Genomic DNA, 25407 nt, shown 5'->3' on the forward strand with positions numbered 1-25407 from the left:
TAGTACAGGCGCAAGTCCGGCAGTCCTATTCCCCCATCGTACCATCCCCTAGTTAGCTTAGCCATTGCAATATGTGGCAGCTTATTGTCCCAGAGCAATTCACGTACTGCTGCCTCGATCTGTGAAAAATAGGAATTGGGGACCGGGGACGCCCTTCCCAATAATGTGAGAGGAAGGGTTTTCCAGTGTGCCACATCCGCGCAAAATAGCCATAGTACCCCCAGGAGATTCCTCTCCAAAAACAACTCCACATCTGTGGTGATGAATATGCCCAAATAGAGGAACCCCTGACTGGTCAACGGGATGGTGTAGCCTCTTGGACTTAGGGGGGGCTCCCCCCAGAGGGGACACATCTGGGATTTAGACCAGTTAATTTGGTATCCTGAGTGCACCCCAAAAATGTGGAAAATATGGAGTACCCGACGGAGCGACCGAGCGGGGGAAGCCAGATATAACAGAATGTCATCGGCATACAGGGAAATGCGGTCCTCGTGCTCATCCGTCCACCTCAGGCCTCTGATCTCGGGGTCTCCCCGTATCCACACCGCCAATGGCTCTAGAACCATAGCGAAAAGCAGGGGTGACAGTGGGCAGCCCTGCCTGGTGCCACGCCCGAGGGGGAAGGAGGAGGACCGATAGTTGTTCACCACGACGTGTGCCCTGGGTTGCGCATATAACAACTGAATCCATCCCTTAAATTTGGGGCCGAATCCCATGCGGTCGAGGACAGCAAATAGGTATTCCCACGCCACTGTGTCGAATGCCATACGCGCATCTAGTGCTAGCAGTATGGCATCTTCCTCAAGTGTATGCACACGCCCAATGACTCCGTTGACCCGACGCAGGTTACGCACCATATTCCTCCCAGGCATGAATCCAGACTGATCCGGATGAATCAAGTCCGGCAAGAAGGGAAGCAGCCGGTTCGCCAATAACTTGGCCAATATCTTAGCCTCGATGGCAATCAGAGAGATAGGCCTATAGGATTGGCACTCGTCCACCGGCTTGCCGGGTTTGTGGATAACCACTATAGCGGCCTCTCGAACATCCACTGGCAACAGGGCCAGCTCGCGGCTTTCATTATAGAGGCCGAGCAGGTGGGGTGCCAGCATTGAGGCCATCGGCTTAAGTAATTCCACCGGGATGCCGTTAGGGCCAGCCGCTTTCCCGGACCGAACGTCTAGTATGGCCTTATGGACCTCCTCCGCGGTCAACTCAGCCTCCAGTGTCCTACCGTCCTGTTCGGACAGGCCCCGAACTTCGATAGTGGCCAGGAGATCAGCCGCCCAGGCCGCCTGGGAGGCCTCTGGTGCTGCGTAAACTGATTTGTAGTGTATGGCAAATGTTTCTGCGATCTCACGCGCATCTGTAATCTGGGTGCCGCCAATCCCTTTGAGTGCCTACACCCAGCGTGCTGCCTGCTCCCTCCGCTCCAGCCAGGCCAATAGCCTCCCAGTGCGCTCCCCCTGCTCATAGAGTCTATGTCGACTGGCCAAGAGTCTCCTGCTCGCGTCCTCCACTAATAGCTGTTTGTATTCCTGTCGTTTTATATTTAGCAGGTGATGCGTATCCTCCCCTGGATCTAGGGGGTACCTACCCTCAAGCCTTAGGATATCAGCCTCCAACTCCTGCACTTTCCTACGGCGCTCATCTCTGAGGCCAGCCATTACCGACAGCGCCCTTCCCTTGATTACCGCTCCATATGCTCCCCACAATGTAACTGCTGATGCAACCGAACCAATATTTTCTGCAAAATAGTATTCCGTATCTGCCCGTAGAGTCTCCCTAATCCTAGGGACCTTAAATATCCACGGTGGTATTTGTATGGGGCCCGGCTGCGGCGGGTGCCGCAGCCCCAGGACCGCGCCCACCGGGGAGTGGTCCGAGATGCCCCGCGCCAGACACCAGGTGTCCGAGAAGTCCTGGGCATGTTGCGCGTGTGTGAATAGATAATCCAGTCTCGATTGACTCCCGTGGACCCCCGATTGAAATGTAAAGTGTGTATCCCTTACATGTTTACACCTCCAGACATCCACCAACCCCAGGGCCTCGGCAAAGCCACGCAGCCTGAACCACGTGCCGGATCAGGTCGGGGGGGGGGGGATCTGTCCACTAAGCCGTCCATAGTCAGGTTGAAGTCACCCCCTACCACCAGTGTTGCGGACTGCAGGCCGGGTGGTGCATAAACTGAGACGAAATTAAGGACTCTACCCTCCCAACTGCCCGTGCAGGCTACGAATAGCCCCAAAGGGTCAGTCCAGGTCCTGTGGTGTATGAAGGGACAAGTTTTCCTCAGGAGTATGCCCACCCCTCTCGAGCCAGAGGTGAAGCCCGAGTGTGCCAACATGCGGTACCCCCTCCGATCCAAAGCCCTACATGAATTGCCATGCAGATGGGTCTCCTGTAGGAGCACCACATCCAGTCCCTGGCGATGGACATACTGCAACACCACCCCCCTTTTATCCTGTCCCCCAACCCATTTACGTTCCAGATTACTAGCCTAAGTCCTTTCCCTACTGCCATATGTGTCTAGCCGCGCCTGGTCTGTCCGCCCCGGGGGCATATAGTGGCTGATCCTTGACTGTGCGGTGGGCTGCATAACAACTGGACATCCCCTAGTACTTCGTAGACATTGAATGGTTTCCGCTGTGAACTAAGCCAAACAACAACTTATAGCAAATCGAATGATACCATTAAAACTTTCCTCCGACCCCCTCCCCCCTTCCCCCCGATCAAACTCCCCCGTAATGCAAACCATAAAAACAAGTCCCCCTCCCTGCTTCCCTGCATCGCGGACCTGAAACTGTCCACCCCCCCAACTTGCAGAGTGCCTGTCGCCCCCCCATATACAACTCTAGGGAACGCAGATAACCCCACTCCCTGTGCAGTCTACTATCAGGTATGTGCTACTCCCCTCCCTCCCGCCCCGCCCCAAACCCAATTTAGTGCAATCCTATTTAGGCCCAGTTACACCCCAATCTGGTCTCCGAGTTCCAACTTTGCCCTGCTCAATTTAGGCTAACTCAAGCACCAATCAATAAGGAGCCGTTCAGTTCTCAACCAATGTGCAACCCTGGTGTGTGCCAAAGTACGTAGTGGCCCCGGGGGGACCATCCCAACAAGTCCATGACGATTGTGTTCCCTATAGAGTCTCGCCAGGCAACCCCCATGCAGCCCCGAATCATGAGGTCTCTCTTTACCAGGCTGTCTCGTTCCTATAACTTCTTTCCCAGCCACCCCAGGGCACCCAGGGTTAGATACACAAACCATAACTAGCCTCACCCCTTGCCCGACTGGCACCCTTCCTCCTGATCCCGGTGGGTCGAGTCAGAGTGCGCCCTGGGGCGCCGGTGTTGGTGCCAGTCCTCCTCTGTATCAGCCGCCGAGGGTGTCTTGTGCCTTTTCCTGTCCACTTTGCGCCACCCCTCCAACCATTCCCAGGCCTCCTCCGGGCGGGTAAAAAAAACACGTTTTGCCGTTTGCCTCCACACGTAGTTTTGCTGGGAACATCATAGCGTACTTGAGTTCCTGTTCTCTAAGCGCCCTCTTAACCTCAAGGAAACCGCGCCTCTGCGTCTGCACCCTCAGTGTGAAGTCCGGGAAAAACCTGATTTGACTGTTCTCCATCGTGAGTGGTGGGCAGCCCTTGCTGTTTGCAATATTACGTGCCGATCCCGGAAGTTGAACACCCTTGCCAACAACGGCCTTGGTGGCGCTCCCGGCTTCGGCCGGCCCCCGGGTACTCGGTGAGCTCTCTCGATGGTAAAGCACTTTGAAAGCCCCTGGGGTTGCTGGCGATTGAGGACCAAGTCCTCAACGAACAGGTCCACCGCCTGCCCCTCCGCCCGCTCTGGGATCCCAATTATGCGGATATTGTTTCTACGCATTCGTCCTTCGTAATCATCCAATTGTAGGGCCATCGCCTCCTGGGCTGAGCTAAGCATCTTAACCTGTTCCTTAAGCCGGACCGTGTCAGCGGTTAGATCTTTGGCGGTGCTCTCCACCGTCCCCATTCTCTCAGTGATTTTCTTCATGTTCTCGCAGATCAAAGTCACCTGCGTGGCCACCGTGTCTATTCTCACCTCCAGTGAGGTCCTGACCCCCATGATTGCCTCCAGAAGCTCCCTATTCGAAGGCTCAGGGGTGTCTCCCGGTGGCGCAGACTCCCGTTTGTTCTCCGTCTACTGTTTCTGCCATGCAAACTTATCCAGTTTCGCCTGGGTCGCAGTCTTGGTCGTCCTGCCGGTCGCCATAATTTAGGCCCCAAGGGCCACAACTGGGGTCCGAGCTCCCCCTCTAGCCGCCGCCACCTGCCGTGAGAATCCCCACTCGGCCTGTCGGTTTTCGCGGGAGGCTCCCCCGTGGGGGCGAGTGCTGACTGGCCAAGGCCCTCTTTTCAGCCGGGTGGCCCTACCTCGAACCCCAGTCCGAGGGGCCCCGACCCACTGCCTCCGCCGTCGTCCACTTGCGTCTCCAACGATGGGCGTCGCCTCGTCTGCCTAGGCGTGAGCCCGGCAGTCAGATCGCCATCCGGGGGGGCCGCCCCCCTCCGTCCGCGGTGTCTAGATCAGGACACTGAAGGGGTCCATTACTATTTCAAAGTTCCGCCCCCGTCTCGATCCGGAGCTCTCCTTACGGTGCCCGCGTTTATCCCTCCGGGGAAACCTCTGGTCCAGCCAACTATTCCTCCTTCATGGGCACGTTACCGCCCGCACGCTCTTACGCTGTATTCATGCCACTTCTAGGCCTCTTACGGGTCTGTACCGGCGGTAGATCAGCGGAGGTTCGGGCCCCTCCGCCCCAACAACACCCGCGCCCAGAAGTCCACACTCCCTCAGACGAACAGCAGCCACCAAAGATTGTTCATCCCCTGTTGGGGCCGAGATCCCTGCAGTTGGCGCCTCACTCGGGTCTTCAGCCACCCCGATCCTCTCCACAGGCTCCACTCACCGCCGCTGCTTAGGCCGCCTCCACGTGGCCACGATTGCACATCTGCGCGTCGCAGGGTCCGGTCCCGGACCTCTGTTAGGGCAGGCGGGTCCCCTCAGCCCAGGATCGCTCAATCACCCCCTTCCGCTGTCATGTGTGGGCGGATGCACCCTCTGGACTTGCTCTCGGCTCTTCACTTTCTCCCACGCTGGGCCAGGCCACAGCCCCGGGCTCGCTTAGCGCACCAGCCGTGCAGTACAGCACCTTCGTCCGCCCGGAGCCTTCCGTCCCTCGGGCCCTCGGAGCTCCGAGCTCCCACTGGCTTCGATCCCCGCCAAACTTGGTCCGAGGGTCCACGGGCCCCTCAGCAGTTGGATTCCGCCTTCGGGCAGTGGGCAGGCACGCCGAGGAGCAATGAAATCGGATGTTGCGGGAGTGGCGCTACGGAGCACAACTACCGAGCGGCCATTCCCGTCGGCGGTTAGCCACGCCCCCAAGGAGTCCTCATTTAAAAGTTTCAATAACTCTTCCTCAGGGAGTTGCTTTTGCCCTCTAAGTTCCACCGCCCTGGTCATGTAAATATTGCTCAAAAGGGATACCCACTCATCCTCTGGAACTGTACAATGTATTATATCTGTTTTCTTCCTACATATCATCTGACCTAGCATCCAATATGTGCTCATGTCTTTTGTGAGTAAAGCGTTTACCATTACTTCCCAATTAGCATTGTAGTAATCAGAATTCTTAGTCCCAATCAAGATCATATATTGCCATTTTATTATATTATGTTTCTCTGAACCTAATCGGGCGAGTTTCATATCACCTATTTTCCTCAACCTTCAATCCGTGGCAGTGACTATCAAACCAAGGTTGTTTTTGCAACAAGAGATTTTAACCATTTTGCTGAGGAGTTACACTTCACGACTAAAGGTGTCAGGTAATCTACCGCCTCTATGATGGTCTGGGGATACCATTTTAAAACCTTGCGATCCTCAACTTCCTCTAATAAAAGAGATTTTGTTAACTTATATTACAACAATAAAGCCATATATTTATCATCTAATCTGGTAAATCAAGTGTTTTGGAAAGGAAATCTCCATTGAGATCACAGCTGGTCTTGGGTGAGGAATAGAGTTAAATGCCATTTGAAAGCACCGAATGATTGCTGCCCGTATTTTTGAACAATTTTGAACTCTTTACAAAGCTGAAAACAACATGCTTGTAAAAAGATATAATCTAGCGGGCGTCTCTGATTCCCATATACAAATGTTTGGGCTGCAGGGATGTCACCCTTAAATGCCCATTCAGACAAACAAATCCTAGCTCTGATATTTGATTGGCAAAGAGCAAGTCTCTTTTAGTCTGAGAGTAACATGAAAGATAACTTGTGGGATCCCATAAGCCTTCTACTTTTCAATAAAATACATTTCATCAGCCTTAATCAGAGAGAAAGGTAAGTTGAAGTCACCCACCAACATAACTAGGTGATTTCCTGACAACTTCAACAAGGATACCAGATCACTTTCAAACAGATGCCACTGTTGATCCATGTTACTTACCGCCCCTTGATTTACATACACATTCCCAATTAATAATGAATTTATAGGTAGATAACCGTCGTACAGTTGTAAGAGGCACGCCAGAATCCAATCACAATTAGTCTGTATTAAACTGGCCCTAATTACACATTTTGTAGTAATCATTGTCAACAAGGTCAACGTCCCAGTGACTTTAGGCACCATTATTTTGCGCTGTTTGGCGCTGGTGTCAAGTTCTCTTTTTTCCAGAGATTCAGCGTCTTGCAGCTCAATAAACACAGCATCGGTGATCAGAGCTGCGTGACGGAGTGGGCAAAGCCACAAAGGAGCTGCACAGGGTGCGCTAACCTCCAGACATCATGTTGGACTGAGAATGCGTCAAGCCGACTCCTTCGAGCATTGTGCGAGTTAAGTTAGCATTTGCGGCACTATTTTGTATTCAGCCACCATTTTGTACTATGATCAAAAGTAAATTTCTGTCCCATACTGTCTGCCTCAGCAGAAAGCTGCAACAATTGTTCCCTTTATCATTCAAGGTTGAGCTTCACTGCACTAATTATTAGGTCGTTTTGTTTTTGCATGCCTTTCCCAGTAGGTAGACCTGCTCCCACTCTCAGACGGGCACGGGCGGAGTAACCTTGAAATTAAGATAGCATGTACCCGGTCTCAGAATGGTAGCTCGTTCTTCTGTACCTCCTTTGTTCATCAGCTCCCAGACTGGAAAATTCCAGTCTGGGCAGGTTTTTAGGTGTGTTGGAAATTAATATCTTGTATTACCATGTTGATGGCAGTCAGTCCCTCTACAGCATTCTAAGGAGGCTGGTCAGACTGGACTCCACTCGAGTGTGTGACTAATAAATAACTTTGGTTTGTCTTCTCACCTGTCTGACTGACTCTTCATTTGTATGGAAGGCTTAGAGTTGGTCATGAGTGACCCGGTGACCCTAACTGGGTCACTTCCTTCAGTCGGGGCACGAACAGGGACTCCATCGGGTGACCTATTCTCGCCTGCGGACTGGTGAGGAGGACGGGGCCACATCGGGTCGGACGGGCGGACCGGGAATCCCTGAACGAGAGAGTCTTAAACTCACAACTGCCCGGTCTGTCTGACTGGGCAGTGCCTTGCCTAGTGGTCATCCCGCCTGGGGTCCTGAACCCTTGGATCTGACCGTTTGGTCTGAAGAGTCGGCAGTGGAGAATAACTTCGTTTGATCTGTGTGCACCAGGTGAGTTTGCTTTGGTTTTGTTTTTTGGCTATGGCGCCACTTTGGTTTGAGTTTGGTACGGTCTGAGGATCGTTTTTGGACAAGCACTTGGATTTGTTTGAGTTCTTTGTGAACATGGTACCACTTTGATTTAGATTTGATGAGGTCTGAGGACCAACTTTGGTATGATATTTGCAAATATCTGCTCGGCATAAGTAGTAAACACTTTTTGTTTGAAAAATGTCCTGCTTTAGTAAATTTTGCTGTGTGAGTTGTCGTTGTTTTGCTGATGCTTGATTTGAAGAGAGTCAACCTGCGCCTCCGGAAGGCACTCCGAATTTCGAGATGTACGTTAAGCATGGCCTTGGCCCTAATATGCTTAGTACATTATGGCACAAATATACGAGGGACAATGCCGAGTTGCAGTGGCTGCTGACAGGCACTTTTGATGAGCAAAAGCATAATTTCCTGCAGGATAAATTGTTTGCGAAAAGAAGTAGGCAGTTGATGTTTGATTCCCTTAGAACATGGCGAAAGGAAGCTAAACAGAGATGAATGAACGCAGAAAAGGAGGCCGGAAAGGGAAGGATGCAGACAGTGACTCAGAAAGCTTTTGCGTATGATAAAGAGAAGACTGAGCAGGGGATAGAGTGTACCGATAGAAAGTTTTGATTGCAATGTGAAAAGTCTTATGTAGTTTGAGAAGAAAATGAAACTTCTCCCCATACACCCCACTGAGAATATACCCTGCTGTGCCACAACCCCAGTCGTCTGTCTCTTCTGCCCCTGTTGCTTCTGTTTCTTCTTTTACTGACCCAGCTGCTTTGGCCGCCACGCCTCCTGCCGTTTCTGTGGCTTCGCATTCTGTGCCTGCAATAACTGCTAGTCTCACTGCTACGCCTATTGTGTCAATGTCTCTCCTCTCTCCAGCCCTTACACCCACAACACAGCCATTGACGACTTTGGTGCCTGTTTCTTCTGTTACTACCCCTTCCCTTTTCCTTCATTCCCCGATAGTACTGGGTAGCGTGACGCCTGTACGTGGATCAGGGGACAGGGACTGGGCAACTCCTAGGGAGCGACTGGGGCGGATATTGATATGATCTGATGTGGTAGAGGAGGAGAAAAAGGCGGTAGCCAATCAGGCCGCTCAGTGGGCACATCACCCCATCTATAGTACGGAAGATGTGTGGAGTGAGATGAGAGATAATGAGCCGTTTGTGCAGCAGTATGCCCTTAAGCACATGTCGGCTACACTGATTGGATTGTGGGAACAGTGCTTCAATGCAGTAGCGCCCCAGATTATTTATGATATCAGGGACAATGTTTATGCTGCTAGTATGGCACCTGAGGAGGTTTCCGGTAATGTTGCAACATTGGTAGCTTATCGAGGTAGGTTGTTTGAGAAGAGCCCGAAGACAGTGTCCCAGTTTCCGATGAGGGAAGTCCAGCCCATATACCACCCAGAATTGCCAGAATTACGAGATCAGCAAAATACTGTTATTAGACCGAGGAAAGTGGACCGTTTCCAAGAACAGTGGGTGTACACTTCATGGAAAAGGAGTGAGGTTTTGTCCCTTAAGACTCAGTTGCCTGACCCTAGAAAAAAATCCCACTGCATACTATAAGGAATTGCCTGAGGCTACTTCATCGACTGTAATGACGCTTGCGGCTATTGAAATGCTCTTTGGTCTGCTGGTGCCCGTCGACATTTGGAGGCAGGTGCACACGCAGGACCATGTTGTGGAATTGGGTGGGACCTGGGATCAAATTAAAGCATGGGATAAGGAGAGGAAGCCTGGGGAAAAGCCTAAGGCCGAGATACTAGCTTTGCCTGGCCAAATTATTACATATGTGCACTCTCTCATTCCACCAAGAAGGGTAGATTGGGACAAGTTAACGGCATGTCGTCAGAAGAAAGATGAAAGTGTGTCAGTTTTCTTCACCCTGTTTGAGGGTGTCATTTTGGATTTTAGTGGACAGGATTAGTCGATGGAAGGGGGTATTTGATTGATTGTTAATAGATTTGTTACGAACCTGCTTCCTGAGATAGCAACTCGTTTGCAGGCTTCGGAGAACACTTGGACGACATCCTCTCCTTCTGTTATATTGAGTATGGCACAGTATTATGAACACAGGGAGAACGAGGAGAAGGAGAAGGTAGAGAAGAAGCACAAGGAGTTGAAGACAAAGGTGTTGTTACAGCAGGCATCTAGGGGAAATGGAAGGGGACGTGGTACTTGTCCGCCCCCACCGCTTTCCCGTACTAGCAGGAATGCTGCACCAGTAGGGTCGAATTAGTGTGCGTACTGCAAGAAGGAGGGGAACTGGCGCAGCGAGTGTCCGGTCTTATTACAGAAAGTTAGAGCCCCCAGAGGACGGGGTTCTCGTGGACGGGGTCGTGAAGAAAGTGGTCAAGATAAGGTTCTGGAGGATAGGACATCACAGGGTTGCACAGACCAGAATTATTTTGATGACCCTCGAGGGAGACAGTATTATCACGATGATTATGATCTGGATGAGGTGACATGGATGTCCCACAGCTAGGACAGCCAGGGGCAGGGTGAGGGACCAGTCCGGATACCTGTAGATCAGTGCGGTCCTTATTTCACCATGGATTTGCAAGGCTCAGTTAAGAAATTCTTAGTGGAAACAGGTGCAATGAATAGCTCTGTTTCTCATTCGCTTGTCCCTGGGGCAGCTCTGTCTGTCCAAAATAATGTTTCGGTAGGATTTTCTGGCGTACCGGTTGTAAGCCACATTTCCAAACCTCTTGCCTTGACTATTGGTCCTTTTACTGTGGATTCACCATTCCTATTGACATCAAATTGGGGAGAAAATGTAATGGGCCTTGGTTTACTAAAGAAGTTGCATGCAACCCTTTTTGCTCTCCGGAAGGTGTTTACATGACAATGGGTCCGAATGTGGTCATCTCTAAGCAGTGTCTGTCCAAATATGCGCCCCTTCCTGCTGAGTTTAAGGATGTGCCGCCCACTTTGTGGACAACAGGTGACACGGATGTAGGACTATTGCAAATTCACCCAGTTTCCATTAAAGTTAAGGACAATGCAATTTTGCCTCGTATTCCCCAGTACAAAATACAACAAGCGGGGGAGCGAGCTTTGCTGCGAATTATATAAGATCTGATTGAGTCGGCGGTAGTTGAGGAGACACAGGCGAATGTGTGTAATAGTCCTATCCTTCCTATTCTGAAAAAGGCGTCTTCAGACTCCCCCGAAGACCACCCAGATGTTTATCGTTTTGTGATTGATTTGTGTGCAGTTAATAAAATAGTGGTCCCTCCGTTACCGGTGGTCTCTGACATTACTGCCCTTCTAACAATGATTCCTTCCTCTGCTAAATTCTTCTCTGTCATTGATTTGAAAAATGCGTTTATAGTATCCCGATTCATCCTGAGAGCAGACATTTGTTCGGTTTTACCCTAGCTGGCAGAAGCTTTAAATTCTGTTGCGCTCCTCAGGGCTATACTGAGAGCCCGAGTATACATAGCCAAGCCTTGAAAGCCCATTCGGACTCCCTCACGCTTTCCCCAGGTAATTTATTGCTTCAATATGTGGATGAATACTAATAACTTCTGACACTGGACAGGGATGCAAAGACAGTACGGTTAAGTTGTTGCTACATTTGGCTCACCATGGACATAAAGTGTCCCTTTCTAAATTTCAATATTGTCGACAGAAGGTCACCTATTTAGGTCACCTACTGTCGAAGGAGGGTAGGAGATTGACCCCGAAGCGTATTAGCGCCATTGTTAAGATGCCTATCCCTAAAACTCGGACGGATGTGCGTGCTTTTATTGGCATCACTTCCTACTGTCGCCATTGGATCACTAATTATTCATTACTAATAAAGCCTTTACTTGCTTTAACCACTAAAGATGTGCATGAGCCCCTGCCTTGGACGCCTGAATGTCAGCAGTCTTTTGAGCAATTAAAAGTTGCGCTTTACTCTGCTCCTGTGCTTGGTACGCCTGACTATGCAAAGCCGTTCGCGCTGTATGTACATGAGACGGCTGGTTGTGCGCTTTCTGTTTTAACACAGGCCTTTGGAGGTAAGCAACGGCCATGTGCTTATTTTTCTGCTTTGCTTGATCCAGTCGCCAGAGCCCTCCCGAGCTGTCTACGAGCGGTTGCAGCTGTGGCCATCTCTATAAGGCAATCGGCTGGGCTCATACTTGATACTGACCTCACAGTCATGGTGCCCCGCGCTGTGGATACCCTATTGACTAAGAACAAGACACAGCACCTCAGAAGTGCACGTCCGACCGTTTATGAGCTAACTCTCTTTGCACCACATGTCACGATTAAAAGGTGTGCCACTCTAAACCCAGCCACGTTACTACCCCTCCCTTCTGAGAATAAGGAAATTGACATACATGATTGTCTTTTTTGAACAGAGGAAGAGACGAAGGGACAGGTAGACCTGACTGATGTTCCCTTATCTGACCCCCAAGAGGAACTATATGTCGATGGCTCTTGTTTCAAATTACCAGATGGCACCACCACCGCAGCATATGCGCTTACTACACTGCATACGGTGGTTGAGGGGAAACAGCCATTACATTGTATGCGTTACAACGCATGCAATTCCAACGCAGTTGTTACAACGACCGCATTGTTACATCGCAGTACATTAAAACGCAAGTCGCTACATCTACTTGCTGTAGGGGGCGCGCTAACCTAAGGAATAGTATAATTTACTATTCCAACACCTTCCCTACTGTTGCGCACACTGGAGCTGGAATAGTAAATTATACTATTCCTAAGTCCAGCACGCCCCCTACAGCAAGTCGATGTAACGACTTGCGTTGTAATGTACTGCGATGTAACAACGTGCTCGTTGTAACAACCGTGTTGTAATCGCATATGTTGTAAAATGTCAGGCTCCAAACCACCGCCAGTCAGCAGGTCTGCTTGAGAAGTACAAGGGTACTCTCAAACCGAAATTGGCAAAAGATTCAGGAGAGCACAGGATTGCAGTGACCAGATGGTTTACCAATAGCTCTTTTGTCTACAAGAGCTACAGCTCACTCTAGGACAGGGTTGTCACCGTCTGAGGTCGTGTTTGGGCACCCGGCGAATGTCTGGGGATTCACGCAACCTCGACGGTTTTCAGAAATTGAATACCCTTTGCTAGTGGATTACCTGAATGAGTTGACTAAAAGCTTGCATTCTGTTCACCAACAGATCTACGAAGTTCTACCACCAGCACCCAAGGGGTCAGGACACGATATTGGGCCTGGAGACTTTGTGCTGACCAGGCATTTTCAGAGGAAAGGCAGTTTGGAGCTGCACTGGAAGGGGCCAAAGCAGGTGCTCCTCGCTACCCGCACCGCTGTGAAAGTGGCAGGCCGGAAGAATTGGATTAATTCCCAATACTACCACAAGGAGCCTCTCCCTTTACCCTATGACCAGTGGGTGCTTGATGTAGTATGTGACTCCGAAAGAGAGCAGGTTCCCCGTTTCGTTCCTTTTTCGGATGCCCGACTGACATGGGCACAAACGGGGGAAGAAAATGATACAGTGTTGAACGAGGCAGTGCATCCTGAGATCAGGGCCATCCAGGAGCCCCAATCTGCTGGCCCATCAGTGCTTGAGCCCCAGTCCATTGGCCCCTCTGTGTCTGAACCCCTTTTTGCAGACCCCTCTGTCCCTGGAGTAGCTAGGTATAATCTGCGCACCCGATGGAGGAACAGTGCACCAAAGGAAAAGTCAGATTAGCAGGGATGGACTCAATAAATCAGGCAACAGTAGCATAGGGAGATGCGAGATTGGTGCATTGTTCGGACATTGGACAGGATTGATCATGTGTGCTCCCCTAGGAAGGGGGGGTGCTCTTCCTGAGGGACGTGGGATTCTTCAAGAGCTGGTCTGACATCTCCACCACCGGTGATCAACAGTACCAACACTGATGAACAATAGGAGTCTACCAGTGAGGCTCTGAAGGACGCTCGGAACATTTGCCCCCTTTTGCTTTCTTGTCATTGGCTCCATTGCATGTCCTTTCCTCTGGTTAAAATGTATCCATTTGGTCGCCCCATTATGGAGGAGGAACAGCCATTTGCAGCCCCATATGTTGGGCAGAGTGAGTCTGGTTGGTCCAGTTGGTCTACGAAGATTAAAATAGTGTTTGTGGTAATTGCTCTGATATCCCTGATAGCAGTACTTGGAATAGTATGGTTTCTTGAGTAGAAATATCCTGTGCACTCTTTGGTTGGTACAACACCTGTTCCCCCTGAACACATGTTTGTTACTTTGGCCCCCCATAAAGGTGAACACCGAAAAACATACGTAGATAATGTGTTTTTGCAAACAATCCACCAAGCACATGATATATCTAATGTCACAAACTGTTGGATCTGCGGACTGTTCCCTTCTGTTACACGTAAGAGTGATAACTTGTTGTCGCTGCCTATGTCTTATTTAGGCAGCCGTGAGGAGTGGTTTGAATTGTTCTCTATGGTATACATTCATTATCATTCTTGTACTATGAACATGACATCTGCCGATTATCTCACAGTGCTAGAATATATACTTGTCCACCAAGGATTTACCCCGGGAGAACAAGGGACCCCTGATACATTATCCTCAATAGCCTGCATGAATGTATATGAAAGAGAGAAAAATGTAACATGGCTTCAAAATGAAATGTTGGATTTTCAGGGATTTAATGTCACTGAATACTTTTGTTCATTCCAGATGCGCAATATTACTCAGGATGAGGCAATACCGGTCTCAGTAGTCAACACAACAGCTGGGTTTTGTGTTTGTGGGTTTGGGACGGTGAAAGTGGGCGAGAGTAATTGCAACTATACCTACTCATTAAGCACGAGTATTAGCCCGCCTTTGCTCCCACCGCATAATATCTACTTTCTTTGCGGATCTCAAGCTTATGTTTGGCTTCCTAGGGGATGGTCAAGTGTCTGTTATTTCTTTTTCCTACTTCCCCCAGTGTACATACCACCGTCCAACTATCATAGGGACCATCGACTGCAGAGTAGGAGTGCCCACCTGTTCCGAATTAAAAGGGTTATTAACACAGAAGACAGACCAGACAGACACCACTCTGCAGCAGATCACAGATGCTATGAAGGGATTTTACTCTTTTGGGGCCCTATGTCCAATAGCCTTAACATTCATCGGCTCACCACAGTTGTCGAAGGGGTCACTAATACCACAGCAGGGATTTTGACAAATATTACAGCTGAGCTCCATTCTACGAAGCTCGTTGCTCTTCAGAACAGGATGATGTTAGACGTCATCCTTGCTGATCGGGGAGGGGCCTGTCTCATTATTGGTAGCAGTTGCTGTGTGTACATACCGGACCACGCTCCTAATGTATACACTGCTATACAGAAGTTGCATAGGCTGGCATCTGACATTCACCAAGAGAATGGTACCTGGACTCTTTCTGTTTGGTTCTGGGGTTTAATAAATCCTGAGGGTGGAAGATTCTTATCTTCCTGATAATAATAGCAGGCATCCTTTTCACATGTTGCATATGCGTACATTGCCTTCCTGCTTGCTGTGCTTACTGTGTTGGAAAGTTGACACCAACACCAAAGGCCCCAATACATGATGCTAAGTCTTCAGTCATGATGATGCAGGCTGTCCACAACTTGTTGTCTATTGATGAAGGTATTTTTGAATATTGATTGTGTGTGTATTAGCAAATAAAAATGTTTTTCTTAATATGCAAGTAGTTATTGGCTCCCTAGCACTAGACAAAATTATAAGCAAACGCTAAAAGGAGCATGCGTTGGACTGAGAATGCGTCTAGCCCACTCCTTCTAGCACTGTGCAAGTTAATTTAGCATTTGCAGCACCATTTTGTATTCAGCCGCCATTTTATACTATGATTAAAAATAAGCTTCTGTCCCATACTGTCTGCCTCAGCAGAAAGCTGCCTTGATTGTTTCCCTTTATTATTCAAGGTTGAGCTTCATTGCACTAATGAATAGATCGTTCTGTTTTTGCATGCCTTTCCCAGTAGTAAGCCCTGCTCCCACTCTCAGAGAGACGGGCACGGGCAGAGTAACCTTGAAACTAAGAGAGCATGTACCCGGTCTCAGGATGGTAGTTCGTCCTTTTGTACCTCCTTTGTTCATCAGCTCCCAGACTGGAAAATTCCAGTCTGTGCGGGTCTCTAGGGGTGTTGGAAATGAATCTCTTGTATTACCATGTTGACGGGAGTCAGTCCCTCTACACCATTCTAAGGAGGCTGGTCAGACTGGACTCCACTTGAGTGTGTGACTAATAAATAACGTTGGTTTGCATTCTCTACTGTCTGACCGACTTTTCATTTGTATGGAAGGCTGAGAGGTGGTCACAAGTGACCCGGGTGACCCTAATCGGGTCACTTCCTTCATTCAGATGTGTTCAAAGGGAGGAGAAAACTTCTTCACATGCAGAGTTTGGGGTATTAAATACTGCACTTCATTTCCAAGTGAACACTTTGGATAAGAGGCATTACCACAACAGGTAAATACCTCACCTCGGGGAAATTGTATTTATTTGGTGCAGTATACCTCATTGGTTTGTAGCCTTCTCTGCATCATGACCCAAATGCTAGATTTAAAATAAACAGAATGTAGAGGATGTGATCACAGCTGACACTCTGTCCACCAAATATATAGAACAGAATTATGCAGCCAACATACCGTAAAGAAGCAATTTTAAATACATTTTAAACTGGCCTGAATGCCAATTTTTCAGCGGAAGGATCTTGGACAAAATTAATTTCCCAGAAAGAAAGTGTAAACTGTGCTCGTTTTTTAAACACTGTTTATTAGGTAGAAGTAAAGAATGCAAATCCTATCAAGGAAATACCTAACATGGTATGTTACACAGTGACAAAATCACAACCATAGCAGCGTGGTTAAACATTACTCATTATGAAAAGATTTCATGAAAGTAAAATGTATTTCTCCGGCATTACGTGAATATTGGAAGAAGTTATTAAAACACGTTTCCCTTCTGCAGGAGGCAATGACAGTTTATGAACCTCACAGACATTTGTAATCGAAATTGCATAGTACTTTGATTAAAGGTATATCGAAATTTTACATTTCTTACAATGTTGGTTAAAGTATTTTTATGTAAAAATGACATGGTTGTTGTATTTGTATAATTTTGAAAATGCATTTAACAAATTCAAAGAAACTGTTTGGAAGAAGCACCCAGATTGTCCTTACCTGACCATCGCTGTCCTCCATCCACAAGAACGGATACAGGAAAAGTTGCATGCTCAGGTTGGTAAAAATGCACGATGAACACATATCTGCTGGGTTGTGGCACTCTTCTGCTAAACGTCATTTGGGACTGCAGAGGTAAGACATGTCATCTGTCAGCATTCAAATTTAACATAAGCTGCCAGAGTAATGATTGGAACACTTACAAATAATCTTGATGACTCTGATTATTTCTTTCTTGTCCCATTTGGCACCCCATAATATGGTGTAAACGTTTACTCTGTTCATGGCCCCTTACCTAACCCAGTCTTCTACTCGGGCCTACGTTGTTTCGGCATCAACATGACATTCTGTCCAGACCATGCCAAATCCACTCCATTGCAGACCAAGGTCTCTCGGAGAGGGAGAGTCATAAATTAGTATTAGTATTGGGTCAAGGACAGGAGAACTGAAGTAATGAAGATCACCATTAAGTAATCCAACATTGCCTTCACACATCCTTCAGAGTGGGACCAATTCAAGCAGCATGCCTTTGACTGTGGCCAGAAGGTGATTTCAAAGAAAAATTGTCAACATCTCAGTGGCACTTCAGAGAGCAGAGTAAGATCCTGGCTTCCTGGGGCTTGAGGAGGGTCAATGTTGAAGCAGAATCTCCGTTGGTGTCATCTGAAAGTTTCTAATTCTTGCTTTCTGGTAAGCTGGCTCATGCAACCACCTGTTTCTGGGGCAGATAAAGGCTGTCCAGCTGCCCCCCACAAGTCCTGCCAGGAAGCTGGGCTCTTCTTTTTACTGGGGTTCAGTCACTTCCTCTTGTAGTCACAGTCTGGGGGGCCCTAGACCTGATCGAGGTCAGGGGCAGCACAAGCAGGGGTTCCGCTGCTGAATTCTACATTCTCTAATCCGCTACACTCGTGCTTAGTTGTTGAGAAAACATTGGTCACTGTACTGGTCACGGTGGCCTGTACTTGAGGCCTTGTATGGCCAAGTACAACAATTTTAGTTTAAAAACCTTGGTGAGGTGCTCCTTCATTCCATCACACACACACACACACATGCACGCTGCGCACGCACGCCACGCACGCACACAAACACACACACGCACACACACACACACACACACTCACTGTCCAATGGAATCTATCATTCCTCACACGAGTCACACACTTGAACCCACACAGCCCTATATCCACATAAACATAGGTGCAGGAAAATTCCATGACGTGATGTAGACAAGGAGCCCAGTTTGACAATATAGCAAAAACATTTATGCTGAGGAAGTTTGTACGCTGCCCCTTCATAGGGACAGGAGCCATGATAGACAACAGTAGATTACACTGCCTCTACTCTCAATCTTCCCTTCACTTGATAGATGGGACAGTGATCACCCTCAGTTTAAGAGGTGCCCTTTGGATGGCCCCGCGACTTCAGGGCATAGCTCCGCTGTCTCACAACAGTAACACAGTGGCTATCTCAGGGGGCATGCAGCATTGTCAGGATCAGTGAAGGGAAATCAATCACGCACAAGTCCATCCAAAACTTTACAAGGGGAGAGTGGCATAGCTTCCCAAAGCCAAGTTGAGGACTTTCCTCCCAGTGCATACGTATAAATTGCGGCCTGGGTGAAAAATGAATGAGATTGTTAGCTGGCTCGATAGATCTCAACGTGCACAACACAGATAGATTACCTTCCCACTGCTTCAGATCCTATCCCAGCCATTTTCTGAAGTTTGTTAAAGAGTACTGTCGCAGCACGTAAAAATATGCCCCCTAAATTATAGGATTCTGCAATGAGCATACATTATTTTCTGTGTTTATTTACTCTTCAGTTATTATTCTAGACTTGTACTTGATGGTGAATGATCCGCTGTGGGCAGGCAGGCAGTAGGTAGAGGAGGACTGAGCTTTAGAGAGTCAGGCACTATGGGGGCGACACCGAGTTCACTGTCGCGACACTGCTCTTCTCAGGCATCACCAGGTCTGGACTCCAAGTGCCTGTACGGGCTGGGCCGAAGTCTGAGCTCACTGGCGCTACGGCGGGCTCCTTCCTGAGAGCTGTCAGTGCTGTGCTAAGGTGTGCAGAATGGAGGGCCACTCCAAATACCTGTGGGGCTTTACAGGCAGATAGATATTCCCTGGTTGTGCAGCTCGGTATGCTGGCCCAGAGGGAGAGACTGGATGGAGTTGCTGATGCAGCCACGCCTACCTAGGCACATATCCTTTCATTTAAGTGGTAGAGGAACATGGGGCGAATGCAGGTCTGGATGGGCTATGGCTTGTGGGGGTACTGCATAACTCAAAACACACATGCGAAAGCCAGCTTGGCTGGGGACAGCTAACACACAGGAAGAGATAAAAGGTCTGTACATGCTTGGCTTAGCCCACCCAACTGAATACTTCATCAGCCAATGGAAGTCAGATCAGGGTGACCCAGTGCACAGTCTATGGTTATTCCTCTCCCTTGCTCGCGCAAGCTGTGAATGAATCTCTGTTATGTGACTTGATACCTCAAGACACGCTGTGACATTACTCTTGTGTTGGTGTTACCGCGCGTGGTGGCCTCTATTTGTTTTATAATAAAAAGGATGTGAATGCTTTCAAATCAGCCCTTGCTCAACCCAGAAAGTCCCACCTCAAAAATAAGTGCTAGTGCTGAGCTTCAACCTTTCTTAATGCTCTTTTCGAAGATCCACTGTGCAAATGTCCTCTGACTCTGGACTGAAGGGCAGATGGAGCAACCTGTTCTTTTGATTCCTCGGTTTTAAGTGGAAACACTAAACTTGTTTGAGTAAAAGTCCCCTTTAATTGCACCCAAGTTCTGGGATGTCGAATCTTCAAAGCTATATTGTGACACATTGCAGCTCCTAGTTTGAGTGCCTCCATTTTCTTTCATGATTACTGGGTGCTGACTGAGAAAGTGCTAACTGACATTTGTTACCACTAACGGTGTTATCACATTCAGTTAGCCCATACTCTGCACCTGCAGCCCCAAATTCCCCGACATCCATCTGCCTGTTTCTAGGCTAAGACAGTAGTATCTTCAGGCACACAGCTGTCAGCTTAGAGCCGCCCTGTGAATTCCCAATGACTGTGAATATTCCTCTGCATCTAAGGCCTGGCACTGCATTCAGTCCTGGTATGGTGGTGGTAGCATAGCGGATGCACTGGCTTAAGCAGTGGAATTCAGTATAACTGATTTCTGATTCTTTAACCTGTTTGAACAGGGGAGGTAGCTGTAAAACCCCACTGATGTTCAAGTATTGGTCCATTTTCACGGCCCAACGAACTATCACATTCTTTAGCCCTTATCCTGCAAGCATTCTACCCGCTAGCATGGATGTGTTTCAGCCCTCTAGAAAATACTTCCATGCTCATGTCACTGCTGTCCAGTTATCACCAAAACTCATCACCAAGGACAGAAAGGTTCTCATCCACAGATGGATGCCTAGCCTCCACAGGTTTATCAAGCGTTGTATCCCGTACACATGCAATAAGGTACATTATGTGGTACAAAAACCTTAGATTTTCTGACAGTGTGGCTTCCTTCAGCGGGGCCGCCACAAGGGGAGCATAGGCAGGACTCTTTCCACCAGGCCACACATATTTTGGGATCCTGCTCTCTGCGACATGATTTAATAATAAAACAGAAGGCCTAACTTCTTCATTTTTAATGCAGCTAATGCATCAATACTACTGGATGCATCCACATGTGTGTTTTCACTTTCCCTAGAGTAAATGGGTTTCTAACAAAATTCTTCTTTGTTCAAAAACCTAGGAGGGGCTCCACAAAAGTTTTGCCCTCCGGCTTCTGACATTTCTGTCTCTCTCTAAGATCAGATTCCGCTATAAACATAGGCAGATAAGAAATCCACTACAATATATTCACATCCACCTAGCAGGAGGACCTCATCTGTGGGAAACATCACCATATTAAGAGAAAGGCATTGCATCTGCAGATTCTGCTTATATTGCCAGTGGTTTAATAAAAGACATAACAGGCCAATGTTCTAGTTTGGAATTACCTAAGTAATGGGTCTTCCCTACCTGTGGTGACTTGAGCAGCACTCCGTTGATCATTTCCTCAGAAGCTGCTGGTAAGTTCTCAGGAAGCACATTTTTCTGTCCTTCTGTAACCCGGCCATCAGCGAGAGCATCAAGACGCAAAGCCACTGGTGGACTTTCAAATACAGACGGGATGATGCAGGGCGCCCTACAACAGCCAAAAATACTGCAATAAATAACAGTTGAACATGAATTTGGGGATGTACAAGGGAAGCAGAGGTATTAATGTAAGAAAGTAACCAATAAACATGAAATACAATACATTTCATCTCAGGTTCTCAGCACCTGGCTGAGGTGGTGGTTATCCAGATACAGTAAGAAGTATTATGCCTAACAGCATATCTCACATTTATGTATTTGAATATCAGTCATTACTTCGTAGGTCAGTAGTTCGTCGTGCATTACATCAGCGTCATTACATTGGGAGGGCCTTTATGTTGCTTGATTTTACATCTGCAGTGCCTTTACATCGCATGTAGTTTGGTACATATTATTTATAACTGCTTACACATTATTATATAAGTGTATATTCAAATATTTAAAAATATTTTTTGTAGTCCTTAACACTACCCATACATGAAACCTAAAAATGCCTTACTACCCCTTAACTGTGCCCACCCCGGCCCCTAAAAACCCCTTACTGCCCCTAAAGAGTATCCACCCCTCAACCTCAAAACGTTTTATTACCGCTATACATCCTTGCTTCTTAAAAGTCCCTTACTACCCCTATACACTACTCCTACTTAAACCCTAAAACACCTTACTACCTCTGAAAACTAAGCATATCTGAACTCCAAAAAAACACTTACTACTACTATACACTACCCATCACTAAATTCTAAAATCACCTTACTGCCCCTAAACCCTATCCTCCCTGAAACCTAAAAACCCCTTATTACTACTATACACTACCCATCCCTACACTCTAATTGCTTACTAACCCTACACACTACCCATTATTGAGCCCTAAACTTCCCTTCAAACTCTAAAAACTACCCATACCTGGACAATAAAAAAAAATATAAAACACCCCTAAAAACTATCCAACCTGAACTCTAAAATTCCCTTACCACCCTTAAAACCCACACCTTAAATTGAAAAAGTATATGCATACATTTATAATGTCATCTACTTACATTTTAAAATAAATATTTAATTAATAAAATATTAATTTATACTTAATGTTAATTAATATTACCACATGTTAAACATTTAATACATTCAAATGTATTAATTTAAAAATAGGTTTAAAGTCATCTTTCCTCATTGTATATGTGTATATGTTCATTTATAATGATAAACAGATGACTTTAAGCAATTAAAATGTTACTTAACTGCAAAGTAAAGGCCTGCAACGTAAAGTATTAAAACTCTAACTGTGAAAAAAGACTCCTATTGTACTTAACTACGATATAATGTCCCATGAATTAAAAGCTGCAAAAAACTAGCGTTGATACAGTAGCGTAGTGTTAAAGGAAATAACTAACTGCATGCCAACACCGCGCTATGTTGTGGTGCTAGACTGAAAGAGCACTGTTCATGTTCCGCAGTTGCTCCTCCATGAGGTCGGAGGAGCATCCCCCCCTGCTGTGTGCACAGCAAATGTGAACAATAATATAGTAATACAATTATTTTATTACCATTTTATTTTTCATGCTGCCAACCTGAGCTGAACCTGAGGGTGGAGGAGGGGCGGGTCCATTGCTGCTGATTGGTAGAATCAGGAGGAGTGATGACACTGGTGGCCACTCCAAGTGCGCATGTCGGTTTGGCCTGCTGTCTTGCGAAGGCCAGCCCAACATGAGCACTTTAAACCTCTCCAACCTGAGCTGGATTATACAGCAGGGTGGAGCAGAGAAGACACAGGTCCCCAGTGTCCAAAGGAGCGCCCAGTCAGCTCGCTCCAACCAATCCTGGGGCTTCTCTCATGCTGATTAAGATTATTAACAGCATGACAGCAGTGTCTGGATTTGTTAGGGGTGTGGACTCTGGGACCGTGCGCTTGGAGCCAAGGACTTCTTAGACTCGAGAGGAACACCAAGAAAATGGGTAAGTACACTTTTTGTTTTTAATTCAAAAATCCTTTTAACTCTCACTGACAGGCACTGTTAGAAACTTGCACTGTCTTCAGCCTCAATTTCAGTGCTCTCAATCGCGGTAAATTATAAACCCTGTTTATAATGGACCGTAATTAAGAGCTTTGGTGTTGAGCCTAAGGGCATTGCTGGTTTCTCACAATGCCTGTCAGTGGATCAAAATGTTCATCCCACTACTTTCATATGGCAGCAGCCGACTCTGTTCACGTTTCCACTTTTCCCTACACTTATGACAGGTCTCTCTATTTCCTAGTTTCGCACTCCTGACGTCACCTCTGCTCATTTGACTGCAACATTGATTCAAACAATAGTAGTCAGTTAAAGAATATGTAATTCATTGCAACTTGTGAAATATACATTTAAATGTGCGACTCCAGCATACCACCTCAAGCAAGTCTGTGAGCACGCAGTTTATTTTTTGGGTTGTGCTTGTGTTACTTGGTTGAAGCACACCATGTGCTCTAATCTTTCATTCAGTAGAAAAACATTCCAACCCATGCCAATACAAACATCACAGTGCACCTTAGCCCCTCCCCTCAATTTAAAGTGGATAGCGGTCAGAGGTACCATCTTTATTTGGAAACAAATTAGGTTTTGCTGCGGTGCACGCATTTTTAAGGTTTTTTGGACCGCGAGCGATTTGAATTTTACAAACTCCCTTTAAAATATTTTCAAGCATAAAAGCGAATAGCTGATAATCTTATTTTGCAGGGTAGAGGGGTTGCTAGCTAGATCATGCATAAGACATAGCCTTCAATTACTGCACCCAGACCCGGATTTACTAATATTCGCCAAAACCAGATTTGATGTAATTTTATGGAAACAGTCACTCAGTACATTCCAAAGGAAGTCCCAAATGAGTAGCACTACTACCTCAATAGTGCTAAGTTTAAGAAATCTTGCACAAACACAGTTTTTAGGTCTCACCTACGTAGAAAAAGACCTTTAGCAATCGATTGCGTTTTTCAGGCAAAAACGTGCACGCATTGCATTGTTTTGAATGCAACGCGTGCACGTTTGGCGATTCCCTTGCGGGAGCGAGCTTTGAAACCATGTGTTTGTAATTAACATATGGTTCCTGCTCGCTCCCTCAAGGGAAACAGGCGCAGGCCCCCTCCTCTCTCCTCTCCCCCCTGCTGCCTCCTCCTCTCCTGCCATACATGCTCTCGGCTAACTTTCACGGCCGCGGGCCGTGCTGACTTTTTCGAGGGCTTGTTGCTGTAGCGAGCGCACGTCCGGAGGCCCGAGCTGTTACTTAAGGTTCCCGGAGCATCTGCCGGCGCACGCGCGCTCCTATTCTTCCCCGGGGCGAATAACAAATTGGATGCACCTCCGATGCGGATGATTAGTGCGTTTTGTCTATCCAGGCGAGTTATAAGCAGATCGCCCCAGGGTGCTTTTGCAAGGGGGGATCCCTGAAAAGTTGAAGTATCTGTGTCCACCAGGGGCTGGGTGGGTTTTTGCCTGCCTTTCGTTTTACTCGTCTCCAGTATTTGGGAGGCCTTGACGCCTTCTACCATGGCACCGCGGGAACTCTATAGTTTCCGTGTAGGCCTCGAGCCACGGTCAGGCCAAACGCGGCTGGCCCAAAGGGCCATCGCTGTATAGCACAATTAATACCACCCACGTGCACTTACTGATTCCAGAGAAGGCAGGACTCGGCTGCTCCTGCGGATGGATCTGTACTCACACCTTCCATTTGGGAGCATGGGAGGGGGGCGGGCGAAGCTCTGCTTTTGGCATTCCACAATTCAGAAGAGAGAGGTGGAATATTTCATCCTGCCTTGTCATTGATTAGAAAAGAGCCCTTAATTTCCTCTCACCCCATGTTGTGATTAATTTGCATTCTTTGTCAGAAGTTAATGGAGTTTTTTATGGTTCACTCGGAAATCCGCGAAGACATCCGGTTTGATCTGATGTTTATACAACCGCTGGCGGGTTTTGTTCCCTTCCTCTTTTTCCTTTTCCCCCTTGGTGTGATTGATGGCTGCGATAGATGTTCTTCCAAATGGCTTTTTAAGCTGTTTTTAAGAACTATTTGAATAAAATACGGGTCAGGCTTTGCCGAGGCAAGAAACTAATAAAAGCAGCCTTTCGCACCAAAGGTGCCAAGAACGTTGGTTGGAAATTAAAGTGACGAGAAAAAAGGGGTGTGTACAAGTCCTACTTACAAATTATACCATGCAAAGTATTTGTAAAAACTGGAAGTAATTTTTTTAACATGATCGATATCTTTTTTATAAGCGCACATTGTATTTAGATTGTAGTATTTTATGGAAGATTAATTGCTTTTTTTTTTTTTACTGTACATTGTCTTTTATGATCTTAATTGATTGAAATAAAGATTGACTGAGTAATTTGTGCCAGTT

At 47.4% G+C, this 25407-nt stretch overlaps 1 protein-coding gene across 1 annotated transcript in view; it reads right to left on the minus strand.

Annotated features, from left to right (window-relative positions):
- Positions 1–25407, minus strand: part of LAMA3 (laminin subunit alpha 3) — an 881606-nt gene that overhangs the window by 320677 nt on the left and 535522 nt on the right. The window contains exons 33-34 of the mRNA XM_085605753.1: positions 20925–21090; positions 16887–17013 (exon numbers count right to left, since the gene is read on the minus strand). Coding sequence (XP_085461879.1) covers positions 16887–17013; positions 20925–21090 — 293 coding nt within the window. The remainder of the gene's footprint in view (positions 1–16886; positions 17014–20924; positions 21091–25407) is intronic.

This window comes from Triturus cristatus, chromosome 5_1 (genome assembly GCF_964204655.1).
Source record: "Triturus cristatus chromosome 5_1, aTriCri1.1, whole genome shotgun sequence".
NCBI classification, from domain to species: Eukaryota; Metazoa; Chordata; class Amphibia; order Caudata; family Salamandridae; genus Triturus; species Triturus cristatus.